The following is a 22499-nucleotide window of genomic DNA, read 5'->3' on the forward strand; positions in this document are numbered from 1 at the left end:
ATGACCTTTATCTTGTCCTTGCCTTTATTTTTCTTTTCTAGATGGAAACTAATCATTTGAGGTTGGCAGCATGCATTGAAAAATCCTTTTCAATGAATTTTTTTCCATATTCTACTACTTCAGCCCAAAGAACTTCAGTTTTAGGCTGTTTTCCAAAGACACCTCACACAGGCTTTTTTAGCTAGTCAAAAATTATAGTAAGTCCCTCTTTGTGGTTGGGTTGACCTAGGATCCATTGCATTTCAGTCAAAAACAGATAGGGTTACAGCTTACTTCTGACTAGAAGGAAAGGTTTGTAATCATGAAAATATTGGCCCTGGATTTCATGCACTAGAGCATCCCTATGAATGAAACCAGACAAGCCAACTACTATCTGAACTCCATGCAAATGGCTGTCCAAAACTGCTGAATTCTTGGGCATTGAAAACACCATGTTTTCCTATCACAATCTCTCAATGCAGTGCTCCTTTCAGCAGACAGGATGGCTGGTTTGGTTAACCACACACACGCAAATAAAATAAAACAGTCGTGCTTTTTCCTGATGCTCCAAGAATGTCCATAAGTTAAGAATAATGACATGACCTAGGAACAACTAACCATCTTGTCATCATATACAATGTCATATTCACAGGAAAGAAGCAGTACACCCACCTAACAATGGACTAGTGATGAAATGGGTATGACATTTACTTATTCTAGTCAGGGGGTGGGGAGGGAATGATAAAAACATAACTGTTCTATAATAGTCCATAGGAACCAATTCCAAAGATATGGTTAAGATTTCTAACAGCCACAAATATTTATCCTATTCATCCAAGCTGTTTTCAATGTGCCAAGTCAGCTATTTACCATGGAATACCATCTCATTACCTAAAGAAGTGTTTATTTTGATTGACTAAACATAGAAAAATATATTGAAGTTTAAGGGGAACACCATCAAGCCAAATATAACTAATTACAGATGGATTTGGGTTCTTGGACCCTCTTATTACATCTCCCACTCAGCTCCCTTCTCTATGAACTCATCCTCTTAGTCTATAAGAATCTCATACTTAATTCAAGGATTGCTAAAAGTGAGGGCTATTTTTTCCTTTTTTTTTTTTTTGATATCATAACTTTCCTTACAAGAATAGAATTAGAAAGTAAAAGATTATCCTTTATTCTCATCTTTATTTCTTGATTTTCTTTGTAAAATGGGGTTATACTTTGCAAGGTTTTAAAATTTAAAATTTTACATATTTAATTTTTTAATTATGCATAAAAAATAACTTTTTTTTTAAATTTTGAGTTCTAAATTTTTTCCCTCCCACCTTTACCTCCTCATTGAGAAGGCAAGCAACTTACTATACATTATACTTGTGCAGGTATGCAAAACATTTCAGCATTAGCCATGTTGCAAAAGAAAACACATACCAAAACAAAAATATACTTTAAAAAAGTATGCTTCAATCTACATTCAGTTTCTATCAGCTCTTTATCTGGAACTGGATAGAATTTTTCATCTTTTTTTATTTTAATAGTATTTTATTTTTCCAAATACATGCAAAGATGGTTTATAACATTCACCTTTGCAAAACTTTGTGTTCCAATTTTTTCCATTCCCTCTATCCCTTCCCTAAGAGAGTAAGCAATCTAATATAGTTTAAACATGTGCAATTCTTCTAAACATATTTCCATATTCATCATGCTGCACACACACACACAAAAAGATCAAAAAGAAAAAAAAAATGAGAAAGGAAAAAAAAACACAAGCAAACAAACATGCAAATACTATTCTTTGATCTTCATTCAGTCTCCTAGTTCTCTCTCTCAATGCGGATGGCACTTTCAATCATAAGCCTTTAGATTTACCTTGAATTACCTCATTGCTGAAAAGAGCTAAGTCCATCACAGTTGATCATCACATAATCTTGTTACTGTGTACAATGTTTTCTTGGTTCTGCTCACTTCACTTAGCATCTGTTCATGTAAGCCTTTCCAGATTTTTCTGAAATCAGCCTGCAGATCATTTCTTATAGAACAATAATATTCCATTTCATTCATATACCATAACTTATTCATTCATTCCCTAATTGTTGAACTCAATTTCCAGTTCATTTCCATTACTAAAAGGAGCTGCTACAAACATTTTTGCATATGTGGGTCCTTTTCCCTCTTTCATTGGGATGCAGACCCAGTAATGGAACTGCAGGATCAAATGGTATACACAGTTTTATAGTCCTTTGGACATATTTCTAAATTGCTCATCAGTATGGTTGGATCACTTCATAACTCCAACAACAATGTATGTGTCCCAGTTTTCCCACATGCCCTCCAACATTTATCATTATCTTTTCCTGTCATCTTAGCCAATCTGAGAAGTGTGAAATGGTACCTCAGAGTTGTCTTAATTTGCATTTCTCTGATCAATAATGATTTAGAGTATTTTTTCATATAACTAGAAATGGCTTTAATTTCTTCATCTGAAAACTGTTGGTTCATATCTTTTGACCACTTATCAATTGAGGAATGGCTTAATGAATTTGAGTCTTATGAATTCTTATGAATTTGAGTCAATTATCAATAGATTTTTGAAATGTGGCCTTTATTAGAAATACTGGCAGTAAAAAATTTTTTTCCCAGCTTCCTACTTCCCTTCTTCTTGACTCACTATGCAACAGTTCATATGTCTTCCCAGGTTTTCCTGAAAGCATACTGTTCATCATTAGCATTCCATCACAATCATATATCACAATATTCAATTGATGAACAACACTTCAATTTCTAATTCTTTGCTAACACCACTACTACACATGTATACAAAAACAAAAATACACAAAATTGTTATAAATGTTTTTGTACATGGAAGATTTTTTCTTTCAAAAAAAATATCTCTTGGATACAGACCTTTAGATTTACCTTATTTTTCTTTTATGTCATATTAGTCAATTTGACAGGTGTGAAGTGATACCTCAGAATTGTTCTAATGTGCATTTCTCTAATCAATAGTGATTTAGAGCATTTTTTCATATAACTATAATTAGCTTTGATTTCTTTATCTGAAAACTATTTATTAATATTCTTTGACTATTTATCAATTGGGCAATGACTTGTATTCTTATGAATTTGACTTAGTTGATTATATATATATTTGAGAAATGAGGCTTTTGTCAGAAAAACTTGTACATTTCTTACTAGTTTTCTGCTTTCTTCCTAATCATGTCTGCCTTGGTTTTGTTAATGGCTTTTTAATTTCATGTAATCAAAAAATCTATTTTTTTAGATAGAAAGTATCTATTTTACTTTCCATAAAGCTCTCTATTTCTTGTTTGATCATAAATTCTTCCCTTATATATAGATCTGACAGGTAAGATATTCTTTGCCACCCTAATTTGCTTATATGTGTCAGGTACCCATTTTGACCTTATCTAGGTAAATGGTGTGCAATGGTGTTTTATGCCTATTTTCTGCCCAACTACTTTCCAATTTTCCCAGCAATTTATATCAGATAAGAAGATCTTATCCCCAAACCCTGGATTTTTGCATTTATCAAGAACTAGATTACTATGGTCATTCACTATCAAGTATAGTGTACCTAATCTATTCCATTATTTTATCACTCTATTTCTTAGTCAGTATCAGATTGTTTTGCTTAATACTTTATAACACAGTTTGAGATCTGGTATTGCTATACTACCTTTTTTTCACATTTTTTTCCACTGCTTCCCTTGATATTCTTGATGTTCATATTCCAGATGAATTTTGTTCCTAATTTTTCTAGCTCTAAAAATAATTTTGATAGTTTGAGTAGTATGGCTAAATAAATTTACTTACTAAATAAGTAAATTAACTTAAGTGGAATTATTTTTATTGTTTTGGCTCATCCTACCCATTCATATTTCTCCAGTTGTTTAAATTTGACTTTATTTGTGTGAAAAATGTTCTGTAAATATATTCATATAGTTCCTGAGATTCTCTTGGAAAGTACATTACCAAGTATTTTATATTGTCTACAGTTATTTTTAAGGACTTCTTTTTCTATTTCTTCCTGCTAGACTTGATTTTTATGCTCTGTATGATCAAGTTTTGTGTAGGTTACAAGTACAGCTGAAAAAAAATCCTATTTACTTTTCAAGGATTTCTTTTCTTTAATGAACATTTGTTAATACTTCTTTTTCCATTTGGCCAATTCAGCTTTTTTAAGGGGATAATTTAGACAAATAAACTAAAGGATAAAAACACACTAAAATCATAAATACTAAGCTATTCACTCTTTGAGGAAAGGAAATAGATCAACTTGGTAACAAGAACAAAAGGATCCTGCCTATTCTGCATTCTATTCTGAGTTCCTTCCAAACTGTCCATATTTTCTTCTAAGAAAGAAGGACTAAATATTGATTTAGAAACCATACATTTAGATCATTTTAAAATGTTGCAGCTAGAACATTTTTAAAATTCAGTACACTTATAGATGAGTATGAGGCAAAAATAACAAAAATGTCATTAATTCCACTTATGTCTTCAAGTTCTCTGCCAGCACCATTACAATTTGTTTAGAAATATGCACTGCTAGAAAACAAATGTATTATATTGGGGTCTACTTCATCTGAATCATTTTCAAGAACCTCCTAACAGGTTTCCTATTCTGTGTCTCTTCTAAACTTATCCCAAAATAAAGGAAGATAAAGTTTTATTTTTAAAAAGTCAATTGATCTTTCCAATTTTATTAGTTAGGAACAGTGACATGACTCAGGAGAAAGTGATTATCCTGGCACTATGTTAAATGCCATATTCATGGAAGGTTAAGAATTTGTCCATTGAATAGTAATCTATAAATGAATCAAGTAATCCCAAAACATATTTCTCTGTTGCTTTCTCCATTTTCATTAGGAAAAAGAATACAATAATGTATGAGAAAGTGTTTAGTAATTATATGTAAGGAATGGTTTCTTAGCATTTGAAAAGGAACTAGTAAATACTAATACTACTAATTACTAATTTCTTTAAGAACAAGAACCAGTTTAAAAGTCTTCTAAATTGATAAAGAAATAAGAGAGGAAGGAAATAGAATAAGGCGGGGGGTGGGGGGGAGGATAAATGTGTGTAGATTAGTGAGAATGGGATAAAATGGTAGTGAAAGAGTGGGGGAAGAAGATAATGGCGAGATCCTGGGGGCATAGGTTAAATAATAGTAAGGTAAGCTAGCATATATAAGGCAAGTTATCAGGGATGGGAACTAAGAGTTACACACAAATATAATAATAATGATCAAGAAGAGAATTTATTAGAAAAAAAGTAAGAATAGTATTCATTGATCTCTAAAATAGATTTAATCAAAAGAGAAAAATAGGGAAAGTACACTATATGTCAACCATATTTATTAATATTGCTTTAGATTCTTTAAAATAGATAGCTGAAGGTTAGAATATAGCTGTGTAGAAAATGATGAGTTGGTGGATTTAGGAAAACAAGCAAAGACTTAAGAGTTATGAATTGTAGTATTATATACTTTCAAAGAAACAGAGGACAAATATAATACAATTTTATATAGCTGTATATGATTATAGATTATAGATGTGTGTATATGTATGTATACATGGTTAATTGTAGCTATCTTAGAAAAGGAGAAGAAAGAGGAAAAAAGAATTAAGTAAAAAGTGCACAGAAGAGAACAAAAGAAAACTTATAAGGAAGCAAAGATAATTCAGAACACAATGTGTAGCATTTATTATATAGGTTTTCTTGAAATAGGAATTTGTTTCATATTTTGAATCCTCTCTTATGCTCTATTGTGTGTACAACAATTCTTTTCCTTTTTCTGTTTTTCTTTCTTTTTCTATTTTTGTATTTGTTTTAAATAAATTAAGAAAAAAACACCAATGAGATTTGTCTCTCTGGATTTAGTCTGATTTACTCTCTCCAATCTTGTTTTGGAAGGGTTTCATAATTTAAAACTCATCCTGGATGATTTACTTAAGTGGAAAGCACGGTGATTGGAGTTTAGAGATTATAGTTGTCAATAAGACAACTTTCATGGATCCTAGGATAACCCAGTTATATGTCAAGTTATATATCAACTACTAGCAAATTTAGCTCCCAAGACTTCATCACTGTGCTTCCCATTTAAATAAATCAGCCAGGTTGGTGCCATAGCTACGAAAAGTATAGATGTTCTCTTCTACACTTTTTATTTGTTTGTTTTTGCTGAGGCAATTGGGATTACGTGACTTGCCTAGGGTCACACAGCTAGGAAGTATTAAGCATATGAGACCACATTTGAACACAGGTCCTCCTGACTTCAGGGCTGCTGCTCTATCCACTATTCCACCTAGCTGTTTCATATATATATATATATCTATATATATATATATAGATATAGATATAGATATATATAGATATAGATATTAACTTTTAAGATTCAAGTTACATATCTATGTTGAATTAATTATAGGATATGGTATAGGATTTTGTTTCAGCCTAATATTTTTACAACTATTTTCTAGATTTCCCAACAGTTATTATTTTTTAGTCAATTAAAGTGGCATTGCCTATTTAATATATATTTTTCAGGTTGTCAATCACTGGGTTACTAAATACTAATTGTTTCTGATTCTCACTTGTGTTGCTGTTCCAATGATTTCCTCTATTTTTTTAACCAAAAATAAATAACTTGATTGCTGCTAATTTTATAATGTAGTCTGAGATCTGAAAGTGTCATTTCTTCTTTATCTCTGCTTTTCTCATTACTTTCCTTGATGTTTTAAATTTTTTACTTGAAATGAATGTTGCTATTATTTTATTAAGTTCTGTAAAGTATCTCTTTGACAGTTTGTTATAGCATTAAAACTATAAATTAATTTTGGTCATATTTTCATTTTTATTATGTTACTGCAGTCATGAGCTCTGAAGATTTCACTGAAGATTCCACCAGGTATTTAGTTGTTCCTTAATTCTTTAAAGAATACTTTGTAATTGAATCTATGCAAATACTTTGATATTTTAGTAGACTGATCTCCAGATACTTTTGCACATTTTGTACTTATTTTGAATAGGATTTCCTTTTCTATTATTGTCCTTTTTGTTTTATATTACAAAGAAATGCTGTCATTTGTGCATTTGTAGCCAACAACTTTACCAATGCTATTATCTTAATTAAAATCTATATTAATTTTTTAGTAGTTTTCATTATTCATCAATTAATAGGGATAGTTTTATCTCCTCTTTTCTTATCTTTATACCTTTCTATCTCTTCTTTTGTTGCTATTGCTGGGTTTTCTACAGCTCTATCAAGTAATTATGGTGAGGGTGGGTCCCCTTAATTTATTCTTTCATTTATTAGAAAATTTTCTAATGCATTTGCATTGCTTATGACGCTTTCTTTTGGTTTAGACAAATATATATTGTGATGTTAAAAGATTCCTTTATATCTATGTTTTGTAGGGTTTTTTTAAAGCAAAAATGTTTTAGTCTGTCAAATGGTTTTTCTGCATTTATTTAAATAACCATGTGGTTTTTTGATGTGTTTAGAAGGATTAATTATATTGTTTTGCTAATGTTGAGTCATCCTTGAATCCCTACTACAGACCCAACTTGGCCAAAATGAATTATTTCCTGAATGAATCTCTGTAGTCTACTTGATAGGATTTTATTTTTAAATTTTGAATGAATATTCATAAGTTATAATGGTCTATAGTTTTCCTGTGCTTTATCCTTGTCTGCGTTAGGTATTAAGATGATATCCCAGGACTTCTGGATTATATTAACAAAATGGAGTAGATATTTTCTCAGAACCTCACAACCTCTCAAACCTCTTCAAAACAGAAATTATACACCACAGATAAAGCAAACTTCAACTGTCTTTAAACCCAGAATCCAAAAGATGATTATAAAAAAAAAACATGAACCAACATCTACTTTGAGTTCATTCAGCACCTCCTATTCTGCTACAAGGAGGGTGTGCTAACCAACACAGGGATCTTCCTCTTTAATGCTGTGTTCTCTTGGAGCTGAACCTCTGATCGATCAGTCTCTCTCCTACTATGTTCAGTAATTCACTTTCATCAAGCTTTTTCCCTAACTCAAATTCTAGGGGTACATGAATAGCCTTAAATTCAAATTCCTTTTCCTTCAGAGCTGATGCAGTTCCACATGAGCTTTCATACACTGCTCCGATTCCTTCTGTTCCTTAGCACTCTTGCTGTAATGTCCCATCCATTCAGAGCATATCCCACATTTCTATGCATAACCTTCCTGAACAAATAGTAAATTTCCTCTTTCTAGAGATCTTCAAGCAAAGGATAGATGATGATTTGTTGGATATGTTGTATTGGTGGAGTGTTTTGGGGTTATGAGTCAGCCTTATCAATTACTCAGATCCCCTCCATTATTAATATTCTTTGATTATATGATCTGTAATTCATATGTGATCAATTGAAAGAACTTGGCATATTCAATTTGAAGAATATAAAATTTGTAAAATAAATTTAAGTGTTTAAAGGATTTTAATGTGGAAATGGGCTGAGATTTGTTCTTCTGGGTCACGGAAAGCTTAGAATTTTGGTGTATTTAAAAATATTTCCTAAGTAGTACTATCATCCAAAAGTGGAATGAGCTTCCAAATAGAAGTTGGATAATTATTAGTCAAGTATATTATAGAAAGCATTAATACTCAGGTATGGATTGGATTAGATGACTTTTGAGTTCTTTCTAACTCTGAGATTTAATCAAGTAAATGGTGCCTGAAGATATTTCTGTGGGTGTCTTAAATATTTATTATCAATATTTTTTTCATTAAAGAAAGCACTAGAATTTTCATAGAAAATAATAGTAACTATTTCAATGGCCTCTATTCTTCAACAGGGGACACTTTAGTACATTGGAAGCCTTCTCCAAACTCTCAATTCTAATGTCTTATTTCTGTTATTTTCTATTGATCATATCTTTATTACATATCTACATATCTCTGATATGCAAAATAAATCTATGTTGAATTTTTATGTAGATATATATATATACATGTATCTATGTATGTTTGCATGGTGTCTCTCACACTCGACTGTAAGTTCCCTGAGGGTAACTATCTTTTACCTCTTTTGGTATCCCTCACACTAACTTAGCACAGTGCCTGGCACATAAGTAGAAGCAATTCTAGATTTAAAGTCGAATACCTAGCTCCACTATTTATTTACTACATAATATTGGACAAGACTTCATTTCCTGATATGTAAAAAATGAGGGGCTTAAGTGAGATATTTTAAAAGTTCCTTCCAGCTCAAAATCTATGAACCTTAAGAATGGCTGAAGTTATATTCTTTTTTTTAAAAACTACCCTTGCACTATAAGGGGAAAAGAAAACCTAAAACAAATCTTATTGGCATTATTCACTAGAGATAGTCTGGGAGACTAGTTATAACAAGAAATTCAAATTACACATGTAACAATCCAATTAAAATAGCCTTAGAAATGGGCATAAAGATTAGCCCCCTTGTTAAATATAACCTTCTTAAATTTCCCTGACCTTTTCACACTGACCCGTTTATAGCAATGATGTCCAAAAGGCAAGAACATGATAACTCAGTTCTGGTTTATGTAGAGCTTTCCATTAAAAAAAAATTCTATGAAATAAGCAGTATAAATATGATTATTCCCATTTATAGATGAGGAAACAGAAACAGAAAGATTGTAAATTGTTTCCATAGCTACAATGTTTAGGGCTAGGATTCAAAATTATGAATCTTGACTCAAAGTTTTTAGTTAAGTTTCTATTAGGATTCTTACTGATTGTAACCTGATTTATAGTCGATGCAGCCTACTTTATTTCAGCTTTTTAAAGTTTATAGAACATCTGTCTCAAGAAAACATCTGTATTCTTCACAGTCCTCAGAGTAACCAAACTGAATATTTCCCCATCCATGTGTCTCTTCCATTTAGGCCAAGAGAATGTAAAGGTCCAAAGATAGAAAACACCTAAAAATTTTGAGCTATAAAATTTCCTTTTTTTCCCCTCCACCATGGAAAAATCTATGGTAGAAAGCCTAAGATGGTCACGGTTGTTATATGACCAGTGTTAAAAACATGGCAGTAGATTCTGTGTTACTCACCTAGCAAATATCACCCACTCAAGCAAGCCACAGAAATGCTGAAGGAATTGCCATGACTGCTCAGTTGATGGTGGTTTTCTGAATATTATAAGCCAGGCCACAATCAAACATGTGCCAGTCTCCTATCTCTAGTTCTGCTTCCAGAATAGGATTTGAAATACAGCCAGGCTTGCCATCACTCACGGTCATTCCATTATGACCCATCCATCAGTACCAGGTTTTAGTTTAATTACTTACAGTAATTCACTTTACCCCCATGGAATCAAGTAATCCAATGCCCTGGATGCACAGCCCAACTCCAACATGCTCAACTTCGACACTTGGTGAATCCTATCATTACGGTCAGACCCAGGCCTAACAGATGCTGGCTTTAAACTGGATGCAATGCACACATTAGGCTGTGACTTTATAAATTAGTCCATGAAATTGGTTTCCCAGCACATCTCCAATGAGGAACTGTGCAGAAATAGCTTAGCTCTTAAGAGTGAGGTTGTGTTTACTTTGAGTCTGGTTAAATATCCATTATTAGCCAGAAATGAACCATGACGTCAGTTTGGTCTTTGTGGATTTCCTGATTTAGTGTTTATGGTAGTTTATGGTAGAGACACACTATTAATGGTCTAAGATAGCTAGGGAGATATCCGGCCCAATTAGTATCATACGATAGTCATTTTTCATTTTCCATTTCTCTGGGAATGGAAGTTGTACTGTATTAAGTTGTTGCAAGAAATAACTGACAGGATGACAGGAAAAATCCTTTTAAAACAAAGTACTGTATCAATAGAATTTTTGCTGCTTTTGAAAAGCAATATTGCATATATGGGTTAGGGTACTGTACTTAAAAATCAGAAGGTATTGAGTTTAAATTTTGATGATCTAGTAGCTATCACTTTTCTTATCTGGGCAAATGGGTATAACATGTACAATGGGTACCTTCTTCACAGGGTTTTCGTAAGAGTCAAATGCAACCGAATGTTTGTGGCAGCCCTCTTTGTAGTGGCTAGAAACTGAAAACTGAATGGATGCCCATCAGTTGGAGAATGGCTGAATAAATTGTGGTGTATGAATATTATGGAATATTATTGTTCTGTAAGAAATGACCAACAGGATGATTTCAGAAAGGCCTGGAGAGACTTACACGAACTGATGCTGAGTGAAATGAGCAGGACCAGGAGATCATTATATACTCCAACAACAATACTATATGATGACCAGTTCTGATGGACCTGGCCATCCTCAGCAACGAGACCAACCAAATCATTTCCAAAGGAGCAGTAATGAACTGAACCAGCTATGCCCAGAGAAAGAACTCTGGGAGATGACTAAAAACCATTACATTGAATTTCCAATCCCTATATTCATGCCCACCTGCATTTTTGATTTCCTTCACAAGCTAATTATATAATATTTCAGAGTCTGATTCTTTTTGTACAGCAAAACAACAGTTTGGTCATGTATACTTATTGTGTATCTAATTTATATATTAATATATTTAACATCTACTGGTCATCCTGCCATCTGGGAGAGGGGATGGGGGGTAAGAGGGGAAAAATTGGAACAAGAGGTTTGGCAATTGTTAATGCTGTAAAGTTACCCATACATATAACCTGTAAATAAAAAGCTATTAAATAAAAAAAATAAAAAATAAAAAAAATAAAAGAGTCAAATACAACACTGTTTAGAGTTTTGCAAAGTTTAGAACATTCTATAGAAGTCAGCTATTATTATTCCTGTGCATAGTTTGTATTAATTATGTAGAGATGAGAATCTTTGATTCTTGTACAATAGCAATGAGATGAGGGGGGAAAACAAATCCTAAGCAGTTTGAAGAACACAATTTCCAGAGCCAATTTTAATGCAATATGTGAATGATCAGGTTTATTATTGTCCATCATTCTATAAACCCAGAATGACATGAAGGAGGCTATCTTAACACTGGAACCTGCAGTCTTCTTTTTGGTTCTGAACTGAACAACAGTTCACGGAGGATCTAGGCAATCTAATAGCTTTTGCCCTTCCTTTTCTCTTCTGTGAAGAGCTGAAGACTTACTCCCTACCTGCTTCCAAGAGGTGAGAAATATCTTTGAGGTATTTTAAGGCCCTCAGAGAGAGAGTTGTAAGAAAGGGAGATGAAAGGCTTTGAAGATGAAAGGCTAATGGTCTTAGGCCCCTTTGGAAGTTGACAGCTTCAATGAGGTAAATTTTGCAGTCTCTGAACTGTGAAACTCTTGGTATTCAATTTGTCATATATCGAGGACTTGATTTGAGAAAAGGGAAGGTGTGGGGGAAAGGTAATGTAATAGTTTATTTTTCCCTTCTGTTCCCTTCTGCCTGGGAAAAAAAGGGCAGGGGAGGGAGAAGAGGACAAGGAAGTTAAGTCAATTCTGAGCCATTTGCTCCTGATCAGTAGATGCCCCAATGTCTACCACCTAGATTCAGTTTAAATTTGATTCAGTCATTTTAAACTAAAATTTTTAAATCAATAGAACTCTATTTTCTTTCCTTCCTATTTCCATTCCCAATGGAAAAAGCAAATTTCTTATAATAAGTATGCATAATTAAGCAAAATAAATTTCCTTATTGGTTGTCTTTGAAAGATCATTTTCTGCATTTACCTCTGTGTGAGGAGGTTGAAAAGAAGTTTTATTGTGTTGAGATAAAACATGGTTCCTAATCACAAGTAGTTTAGACTGTAATGGCGGAGGAAAAAAAAGGAATAACTCTGATAAAAACAAAGTAGTGACAAATGCATTAGAGCACTGTCCTCCAAAGAAATGATGGAAGGAAAAGGGTTTTGGTATGGCTGCCAACGTGTAATACAGAGACTGAGCCTAGTCCCACTCCCACCTTCTTTAGTCAATCATGAGCTTATTTCCAAACTATACTATTTCATCTAGAAGAGGCTCAGTACTTCATCACTGTCCTCATCTCTACTTGATAGCATCTCAGGTTTATCGTAACTTAAATATGATCCAGATACTCTGGCCAACTTCTTGGAAAAACTCCCAGACTCCATACCCCACTATCCTCAGTATTATCCCATGTTTTTCTCAGGTATCTTGTAGGTAGTGCTCCCAATGCTCTGAAGCAAAAATACCTCAAATAAAAGAGTTCCACTCGTCCAAAGGGAATTGCACAAAGTAAGCTGGAATGGATATATTGCAATATGCATCTAGGATTTATCTCTGTGCCCCTATATACTCTCACTCCCTGGGCCCCTGCCCAAAACTAACCCTCTATTTCTAACAAGATCACTTCCATATGAGGTAGCTAGGTGGCTCACCCACTACAATGGCTTGAAGTTAGAAAGACAAGTTCAAATGCAGCCTCAGGCATTTAGTAGCTATATGATCCTGGGCAAGTCATATAACCCTGTTTGCCTCTGTTTTCATCTGCAAAATGAGCTGAAGAGGGAAATGGATGGCAAACCACTTCAGTATCTTTGCCAAGAAAAGCCCAAATGGAGTTATGGAGAATTGAACATGACAAATAACTGACAACCAACACTACCACCACATTCTCCCTCCCTCTCCAAAAAAGTAGAGTGGGAAAGACCATTGCATTAAGAGTGTAAAAACAAAGTGCTAAATGAGAGGTCTGAGAGGGTAAGTTCTTAATAGGACTAGTAAAGACTTCATGATTCAAGAAACTTCAAGAAAAGACCTCATCCACTACAAAAATTTTACCCTTGTTGACAAGGACTACAAATAAGATATCCATAAAGTGCTAAGCATGATTATTTGGCACACAATCAATAAATGCTTGTCTCCTTTCTTGCCATGCTTCTTTGATAATGATTAATCATCACTGCTTACACAATACATTTTTATTGATTTTGTGTGTGTGTGTGTGTGTGTGTGTGTGTGTATGTGTATGTGTATCCCAAACCTGTGATTTCACTGAAGCAGGAACTCCCAGTAAGGCAACTTCATCTACCAATGAAAAGTAATGCATGTTCTGCAATCTCTCTAGTCTAAGAAAATTAGCTGGCATTGAAAGATGGAGTGGTTCACAGATCATCTCACAACGTCAGAGTTGGACTTCAACTCAATTTCTATAAACTTCTTGATTGAGCACTCCCGATAGTATTTTTTTAAATGTACATAGATTCTTTCATATGTTTATTTAGCAGAGGACTCATACAGAGATGTGCTATTAATATTCATGCAATTAATAATTACACAATAAAGCACATTTTTAAAAAGATATTTTAAAAGGATGGCCTGAAAATAGTTTATCCTAGAGTCAAAAAGAAGCCAATGCTGTTGAATCCAAGGTTATGATTAGATCCGTGCTTTAGGACCATCAATTTAAAAAATACAATAAGCATGAATTAGAGGAGAAAGAGATTAGATGCCAGGAGACCAATAAGGAAAAACAATCTGTCTGCTGGGGCAAGTAACAGGAAGTTTTGGTCCTAGGGAACTGCTCAGCAATGAAAAAACTATCAATGGGAGTAGAAAGGGTTGGAGATTGGGGGTAGGGGAATAGCAATAATAGGTAAAGAGGACAGTATAACTCAAGTCTACTTTTATATAGAAATCACTTGTTTTGTGGAAAAATCTGCCTTTATTCAAATGTATAAGATTAGTCCACACTATACCAACTGGTGCAGAACTAAGTGACATGCAGAATGATGACAGTGTATCTTGGATCACATGGAAGGGCTTTAGGGATCATCTAGCCTGGCCTACTCATTTTACAGATGAAGAAACTGAGCTGTGGACATGTGACTTAATTAAGGCCATAGAGGCAAGATTCAAACCTGGCATCTTTGACTTTCAGTTCAGCATTCTTTCCACTGTACTATACTGCTTCCTAGTGGACAAAATTTGCATTTCCCCCCAAATATTTCAAAAGTTAACCACTCCTCACTACTTTAATAAAATGCTGACTTGTACCAAGTATTTACTGGGCTTATTAAAATATATATAGATATTAGTCAATTTTTCAAATAAAAGTAGGAATTTACTCAGACTCTAAAAGAATACGGTGATTGAACACTGACCACAAAACAGGGTGAACTGAACCATCAAAAAACAACTACTAAACATCCAATTGCTCATAGAACTGTGCTATAGAAAGGCAAATCCATGAAATCATAGCATAAAAGATTACCACCTCATAAGGATGTATACATAGATCAGAAACCTAAAGGGAACCAGAAAGCAATAATTTGTAAATGAGCAAAAGATCAACATCAATTCTATCAATAAAAATCATGGGAAATATTTAGCACATTTTATAGGTGGGAAACAAGGGTTAAGTACCTAATCAGCAGAATTAGGAAGAATGGAGAACAGCTTCTCCAGCACTAGTCTACATCTACTAGAATGGACATCTTAGAAATCTACACATGAAATGTGGTCATTACATGAACAATGAAAAGCTATGTCTCTGCCTAAAACATAATCATAGGGCAAAGAAGATTAAGACAATAGCAACAAGGCAGAACCAAATAGAATCAAGGGGATGCCTAATATTGGTTTTCGACCTTGAACTTAAGTCCAGATAAGAAGTGGGGAGAGCTCCAGTTAGGGCTCTAGAGTGTCTATAGACCACCAGTTATCAATCTCCAAACTCTCTCTGATTTTGTTTCAATGCATATTTGCAGCTTTTTCATAGCTTTCCTTGCCTAGGATATTTTACATCTTTTTTTTCCCCTACTCACACCACTTTAAGTGATTCAACATCTCCACAGATCTCTTTCCTGAGGGAAACATAATAAAGCCACTAGGCCTTTCTGATATACGGAAATGAGCTACCTACAAAATAAACCTTAATAGAAAAATTGAATGACATACTTTCCCCAATTATTAATCCTAAAAAATCTTACTTCCATTTTTAAAATTTTGAACAAAATATTCTGACATCTTCTTCTTGCCAAGTTGTTTTCTCAGGTGTTCAATAAGGCATGTGATAAGGGATGTAACTCTCTCAGGCTTTGGTAAGGGGATATGATAGTCACAGCAATTTATGGAAGTTTTAAAGAAGAACAAGCACTGTAATGCATTTTTTTGTGTAGCTTGAATTAGGTCAGTGATTTTGGAAAACAATTTAGAAATATATCCAAATGTTACTAAACTATATATACCATTATAGATGTCACTATTGGGCATATATCCTCAAAGAAAAAGGGAAAAGGAATCACATGAACAAAAATAAGTATGGAGCCACATAAAGATATAGAGTCACATTCATAGAGGGAAAGGCAGATAATTTAGCTGCCTTGAATTCAATGTTGGAGAAAAATAACAAACATCATATTCATATGATGTAACTTAATGGCGTAACTAAATTGAAAAGAGAGAGGTTCTTTACATCATGGTTTTAATATCATCTCAAAGTAGCAATCAATTATTTCACTCTAGTAAAAGTTCAAAACATTTGTAATACCTTAGCATCTGAAATCACATTTGTCAGAAGGCAAAAAAGAAAATGTAACAATACTCCCTCTAAGCAATAAATAAGACCTTTTTTTTTTTTTGCATTTTTCCCCCCAGCCTATATTTCTCCTCATTCTCCTAGATCTTTAGAAATGGGATGGTATTTAGATCAGCAGTATCAAACTCAACAGAAATAAATGGCTGTGGGTCATCTATTATCTTAGGAAACCACAGAAATAACATCTGTATTTTATTATATTTTTATCCAATTTGTTAAAAATTTCCCAATTACATTTTAATCTAATTTGGACTGCTCTTGGGTAGCATATGGCAGGCCAGAAGACAAGATTTACCTTTCTAACTTAGATGACCACCAATTAGTTAAACCTTTCACATGTTTTTTAAAGACAGAAAATCCATACAAATACCACTGGTTTCTAGTTAATAGAAAAGTTTACCACTTACTAAATAACCAGAACCAAATCCAATAGAATCTTAAGTTCCTGGAGAAGTTAGGAGATTAAAGACTTTAAAAAAAACTTTGTCCTATAAGGTAGAATAAAAATTATTAATTATTACAAAAAGGATTTTTTGAAATGTTTATTTAAGCCACTGTGAAAATAAAGACAATTAAGTGCAACCAGAGTTCATCATTTGGAAACTGAACATAACATGAAATTACTAAATAGCAAAAAATGCCACTGTTACAAAATACAAGACTGAGTTACATAAAGGGTTAACTGTTTTTAGTATACATCTGACTCATTAAACTAAGGTTGTGAATTACTGTACCACTGCACAATTAACAAAAATAGCAAATCCAATTAATATTAAATACTATTTAAACCTAACAATAAACTTATAGAACTATAACATCACCTATACAAAAGGAATGTACACAAATGTTACAAAACATAATGAGAGTAGCTAATACTGTATCTGTCTCTTCAAAACAAAAATACAGTAAATGCTTGAAAAAGTTTCTTGCTGACTTTTGCATATTTACTTTTTCCACCCAAAAGAAAAAAACAGCAAAGAAACCAGAAAAAAAATTTTTTTTTGCCTTTTAGTACTAATCATCATCAATATCCACTAATTTCTATAAACTTCTTGTGCTGGTGACAGGATTTGTTATTTTTCTTGTTTTTCCACACTCAAAGGATGGACAAATAGCTCCTTATTTCCATCATCCTTTTCCCTTTCCCTTTCTCTTCCCTACCCTCCCCTACCCTCCCTTTCACAAAAAGACATGGAAAGTTACCTTAGAAAATTGCAAATTTTTAAGTATAATGGGTTGAATTAATGACAATATCAGATATTGAAAAATAATTTTGCTTAACCAGCACCCAAAATACACATTTTTGAGATAATACTTTCTTCCAACTGCAAAGTTTAGTTCCAATTCCTTCAAGGCTACATGAATAAACTACTCATTTTTATGTTACTAAATGGCACATTTCATAAGCAATTTAAACCCTTCTCAGCAGCAAAATAAACTCATTATTTAGGCTAAACTAAAGCTTTATAGATAATTTACTTAAACGTTGCAAGCATTTTTAAAATAAAGACACTATCATATATTCTATCAGACTTTTCTTGACAAAGAGATTTCATCTTTTTCTCTATTCCTTAACAAACCTTGATGTGGTTTGTGAAGGAATCATCTGTAAAACAAAGAATCTTAAAATAAATCAGTTACAAATGTTAAACATACCAAAAATATGACAATTTTTTTTGTGACAGTGACTATCTAAAAAAATCAAATCTTAGCACATACTTTAATCAATCTGAAAATAAAGATGTACTAAGGCATATCTTATTTTATCTTCAGTTTTTTTCATTTTTAATTTTTATACTTTTTGTAATGGCTTGAGATGGAAGTGATTTACAAAAAGTTCAACATAAGTCACAATTTTGAATAGGTCAGAACATGTTATTACATTTCATCAGAATTAAAATCCCTACAAATTGGAAATTTTATGAAATTACAACATCAAGCGGTTTTGTCGTTAAAAATGTCAATGACAGCTGTCCCAAACAGAATTAAAGCATAAGTAGTCAAATGAACTGAAATATCACTGGAAAAATCGCACACACACACACACACACACACACATCTTTGAGAAAAATTATTTTGAATATACTGTTTGATTGAATCGGGATTGATTGAATATACTGTTTGAACTCTTATTTTCTCTTTATAAAAAAAAAAAAACAAATAATGCTTACGATGACATCTATATTAAAATGACTTCTATGTCACTGTCCTGATATAATATGAAATTTCCATTATTAGTAATCACATTTATTAACAATCTGTACTTCTATAATGAATCTCTGAATACTGTAATGTTCCAAAGAACTATGAGGGAGGCAAAAAGATAAGCAGAATCTAATCTGAAAACAAGAATTACTGAGAAAACGACAAAAATCTCTGTGTTTGCAAAGATTTGCAAAATAATTAGTTATATAGCCACTTCAGAATAAAACAATTCAGAATTTTGGTTTCTTGCTGATTGACGATGCATGTTAACTGCAATGACAGTTTTTTTTTTTTAAACAGACATGAAAAATACAAGCTAAAATCTAATATGCAATTAACCTACATTATAGTTAATAAGAGAAAACAATCCTAATATTTATAGCAGCCCACTATGTGTCATTTCATTGTCTGAAAAAGTAGTAAAAATTCTGCCTGACTCCTGCATTTCTCAAACCAATTAAAATGAAACTTCAAGATGAAATAACAGAAATGGCAAAGGTCTAGTCTATTCTGGCAGTTTTCCTATATAAGACAATCTCAAAGTTTCCCACAAAACTTCAAAAGGTATTCAAATACTTTTTAGCACTTTTCTTTAAAAAAGAGAGAGAGAGAGAGAGAGAGAGAGAGAGAGAGAGAGAGAAGTCCACTGCAACAATAATACTATTAACAATGTAAGTAATATGAGAAAATGCCATGCCTTTTATTCTATGCATAATTGATGCTCAGGAATAAACACAACAAAAAAAGAAGTACCCACAATACAGTATTTGCTGAAGGCCTCTTAGCTATTAGTAAAATGAAAGCTAAATTAAAAACTTTTGATGTCATATGACATAGAATTCCTAATCTCTAACTTCTATCAACTTCCAGTTTATAAAGACAATAGGAAACATTTCATCCAAAGGATTGGTGAAATATTATGTTGTATTAAAAAAGAATATAATTTTAAAATTTTTTTAAAAGGTTACCACCACATTTGTTGGAATTTGGGAAGGGCTTATCTCTTCTAAAGAAACCTGATATCAGTTGTAGAGCTATTGTAAAATCTGTCAATCAACCATATAACTGTTTCTCTCTATGCAAAGCATGTCTGCTTTAGCATTGTCTTTCAATTTACATAATCTTTATTTTCAGTATGACATTATAAGGTAAAACTGGAAATTTAATAAGAAAAATCAAAACTCTTCTCATTGTGATGTCAGATTATTTAAAGCACCTTTATAATGTTCAACAGTGAGTTCTCCCTAAGATATAAATAAAATGAAATGAAATCTTAAAAATAGGGGAAAAAATCATTTGCAAAGCCAAGGGGATGTTTACTTACATATACTTTCTCTCACATGTACACTTTCACTCTAACATAAACTGGCAAAATTGGCAAATAACGTTTTACGTGATCAAAGATTATGAAATCTATCACTTCTGGTGTTTGTAGCAATTTTAAAATTTTAATGTATCTGCTCTTTAATAAATTATGTTGTTCCGTTTCAAGCAGTTACAGTAGGAAGTTTGATAGTATTTTAACTATGAAAAATAAACTGTAATTTAAAAAGATTGGCCAAATGACAAATTTTTCCAGAAGAAAAAACTAGCCTCAATCTTATTGACAAGTGGTGTCAAATTAGTCATTAATACTATATTTTTTCCCAAAGGGCAAAAATTGTATGTTGCAAAATTGTAGCAGGTAAAAGTGTTATAAATTTTATTAGCTGGCTAAATTCTATTAACAGCCATCTCAGTAATAAAAGAGTATTCAATAAATCACAAATGCAGTTTTTAGCAGCACTACTGGACACAATGAAAATCCTGCAAGACAAAGTTAAGCTTCATCATCAGACTTTCCTTCATTTACCAATTTCTCACTCTGAATACAACACATGGATAGAAGAATAAATGAAGATAATATTCTAATACAGATTACAAAGATATGAACTAGATTATCATAATGTATATAGATATATCACAAATAACTCAAAAAAGGTTATTTATTCACTTTCAACTATGCTAACAATGTTAATGTTTGCTAGTTACATTTTATCCTGCATACATATCTTTTCACTCAAAAAGAGGAATAAAATGTACAGTGGCTGGATTTGTTTTATGCATTTTCCAAGATCCAACAAAACAGAGGTTTGCATCTCTCCTCATCAGAAGCCTTCTCCATCATTTCATAATATTTAAGAACCGCTTGCAAGAGGTCTCCCACTTTCCATTCTTTCTCCCGTACTCTTTTTGAAAGCTTAAAAAAAAAAAAAGAAAAGAAAAAGAAAACAGAATTAACCAAAAATCCAACAATTAGGAGATATTCTAAAAACACATTTTTTTTTTTAAATTACTAAGAACCCCACTATGATGCATTACTCAATATCAACTAAGTTTCCCTCAAGCTACACACTTTTTCTTGCTGGTCGCTAGAAGTAAGGTAAGGCCCTGTGCCTTATATGGAGACACAACTACAAATATCCAGCACTTCAAATACTGGTACAAAGGCTTCATAGAACAGCAAATTCTCATTCTAAAGAATTGTCACATGCTCAATTAAGTACAAGAAATCACAATAAAAATTGCCAAATCTTAATAAAGACATGGGGATCTTCCTTTCATAACACAATGTGGGTGTGAGAAAGAAGAACACCTGATGTTCAATTGAAATATGATTTTCCAATTTAGGAAACTTCCATGGTAATTAATGGAATTAATGGAATTAAGTGTAAAGTAATAAAAATCCAATTCCACATTGTCTTTGTTTTCATTTCTACTGGAAGGAAGTTTAAAAATCTGCTGAGTGAGAGTCTTTTAGAACCTAATCACTGAAGCAAAGTGTTTATAGGCCACCACTCTATTTTAATAAACAGCACTGCATTCTTTTTTCCATACAAACTAAGTCAGATTGGTAAAAGGAGAATTTTTGGAGATAAACCTCCGAAAAGTTTTGTTTGTCATTTATGGGGCTGCTCTTTAAAAGTTCTCAGGGATTTACCTACTGTTATTACTATTCATTCCCTCCGCCCCAAGAAAGAAGAAAGATAGGAAACAAACATTTATTACGCGTCTCTTATGAGCCAGACACTGAAGTAAGCTCTTTACTAGAATTACCTCATTTGATTCTTACAATTCTATGAGGCAGGAACCATTATCACCTTTCCATCACAGTTGCAGAAACTGGCCGACAGTTCAGTGACTTGCCTAGAACCACACAGCTACCTAAGTGTCTGAAGCTGTATGTGAATACAGGTCTCCCTAATTCCAGGCAAAGTGCTCTACCTATAGAACCTCCTAACTGCCTTAAGCCACCCATCTAGTTCCTATTTTTTCAACATAACCCTAACAGTCCTACACAAACGTCAAAAATTGAAAAATGTAAAATACTATAAACAATAACTTTTTTAAAAGTATATTGATATGTGCATATTTAATCACAAATTTGTTTTATTAATCATTATTTTTAATTTTCTGTGGATATGCACCTATCTTTTTGATTTACCTTTTCATACAATGCTTTCCTACACAGCTATATGTGCACTGTAAATATACACTATATTTTTACCATTCCCATTTTTTTATGCCATCAAAATATACAGATATCAAAAATGAAATACATTTATGATGTTAAATACCCTACTATTTAATTATTGCTATTAAATACTATTAAAATAACAAATACTTTAAACCAAGAAGTATAAGAAATAGACAAGCAAAGAAAATGATGTCATAGGTATTAAAACCCATGAATACTACCATTTTTCTCCACTGAATGCTTCAAGGAAATTC

General features: G+C 32.6%; 1 protein-coding gene across 4 annotated transcripts in view; it reads right to left on the bottom strand.

Annotated features, from left to right (window-relative positions):
* Positions 1-17050: 17050 nt before the first annotated feature.
* The window catches only part of AKAP11 (A-kinase anchoring protein 11), a 71220-nt gene continuing 65771 nt past the window's right edge, over positions 17051-22499 (bottom strand). For all 4 annotated transcript variants that reach the window (XM_031958427.1, XM_031958429.1, XM_031958426.1 and 1 more), the window contains one exon: positions 17051-20967. In XM_031958427.1, the coding sequence (XP_031814287.1) occupies positions 20827-20967 (141 nt within the window). In that variant the 3' untranslated portion in view covers positions 17051-20826. The remainder of the gene's footprint in view (positions 20968-22499) is intronic.

The sequence above is a fragment of the Sarcophilus harrisii genome, chromosome 3 (assembly GCF_902635505.1).
Source record: "Sarcophilus harrisii chromosome 3, mSarHar1.11, whole genome shotgun sequence".
In the NCBI taxonomy this organism is placed as follows: domain Eukaryota; kingdom Metazoa; phylum Chordata; class Mammalia; order Dasyuromorphia; family Dasyuridae; genus Sarcophilus; species Sarcophilus harrisii.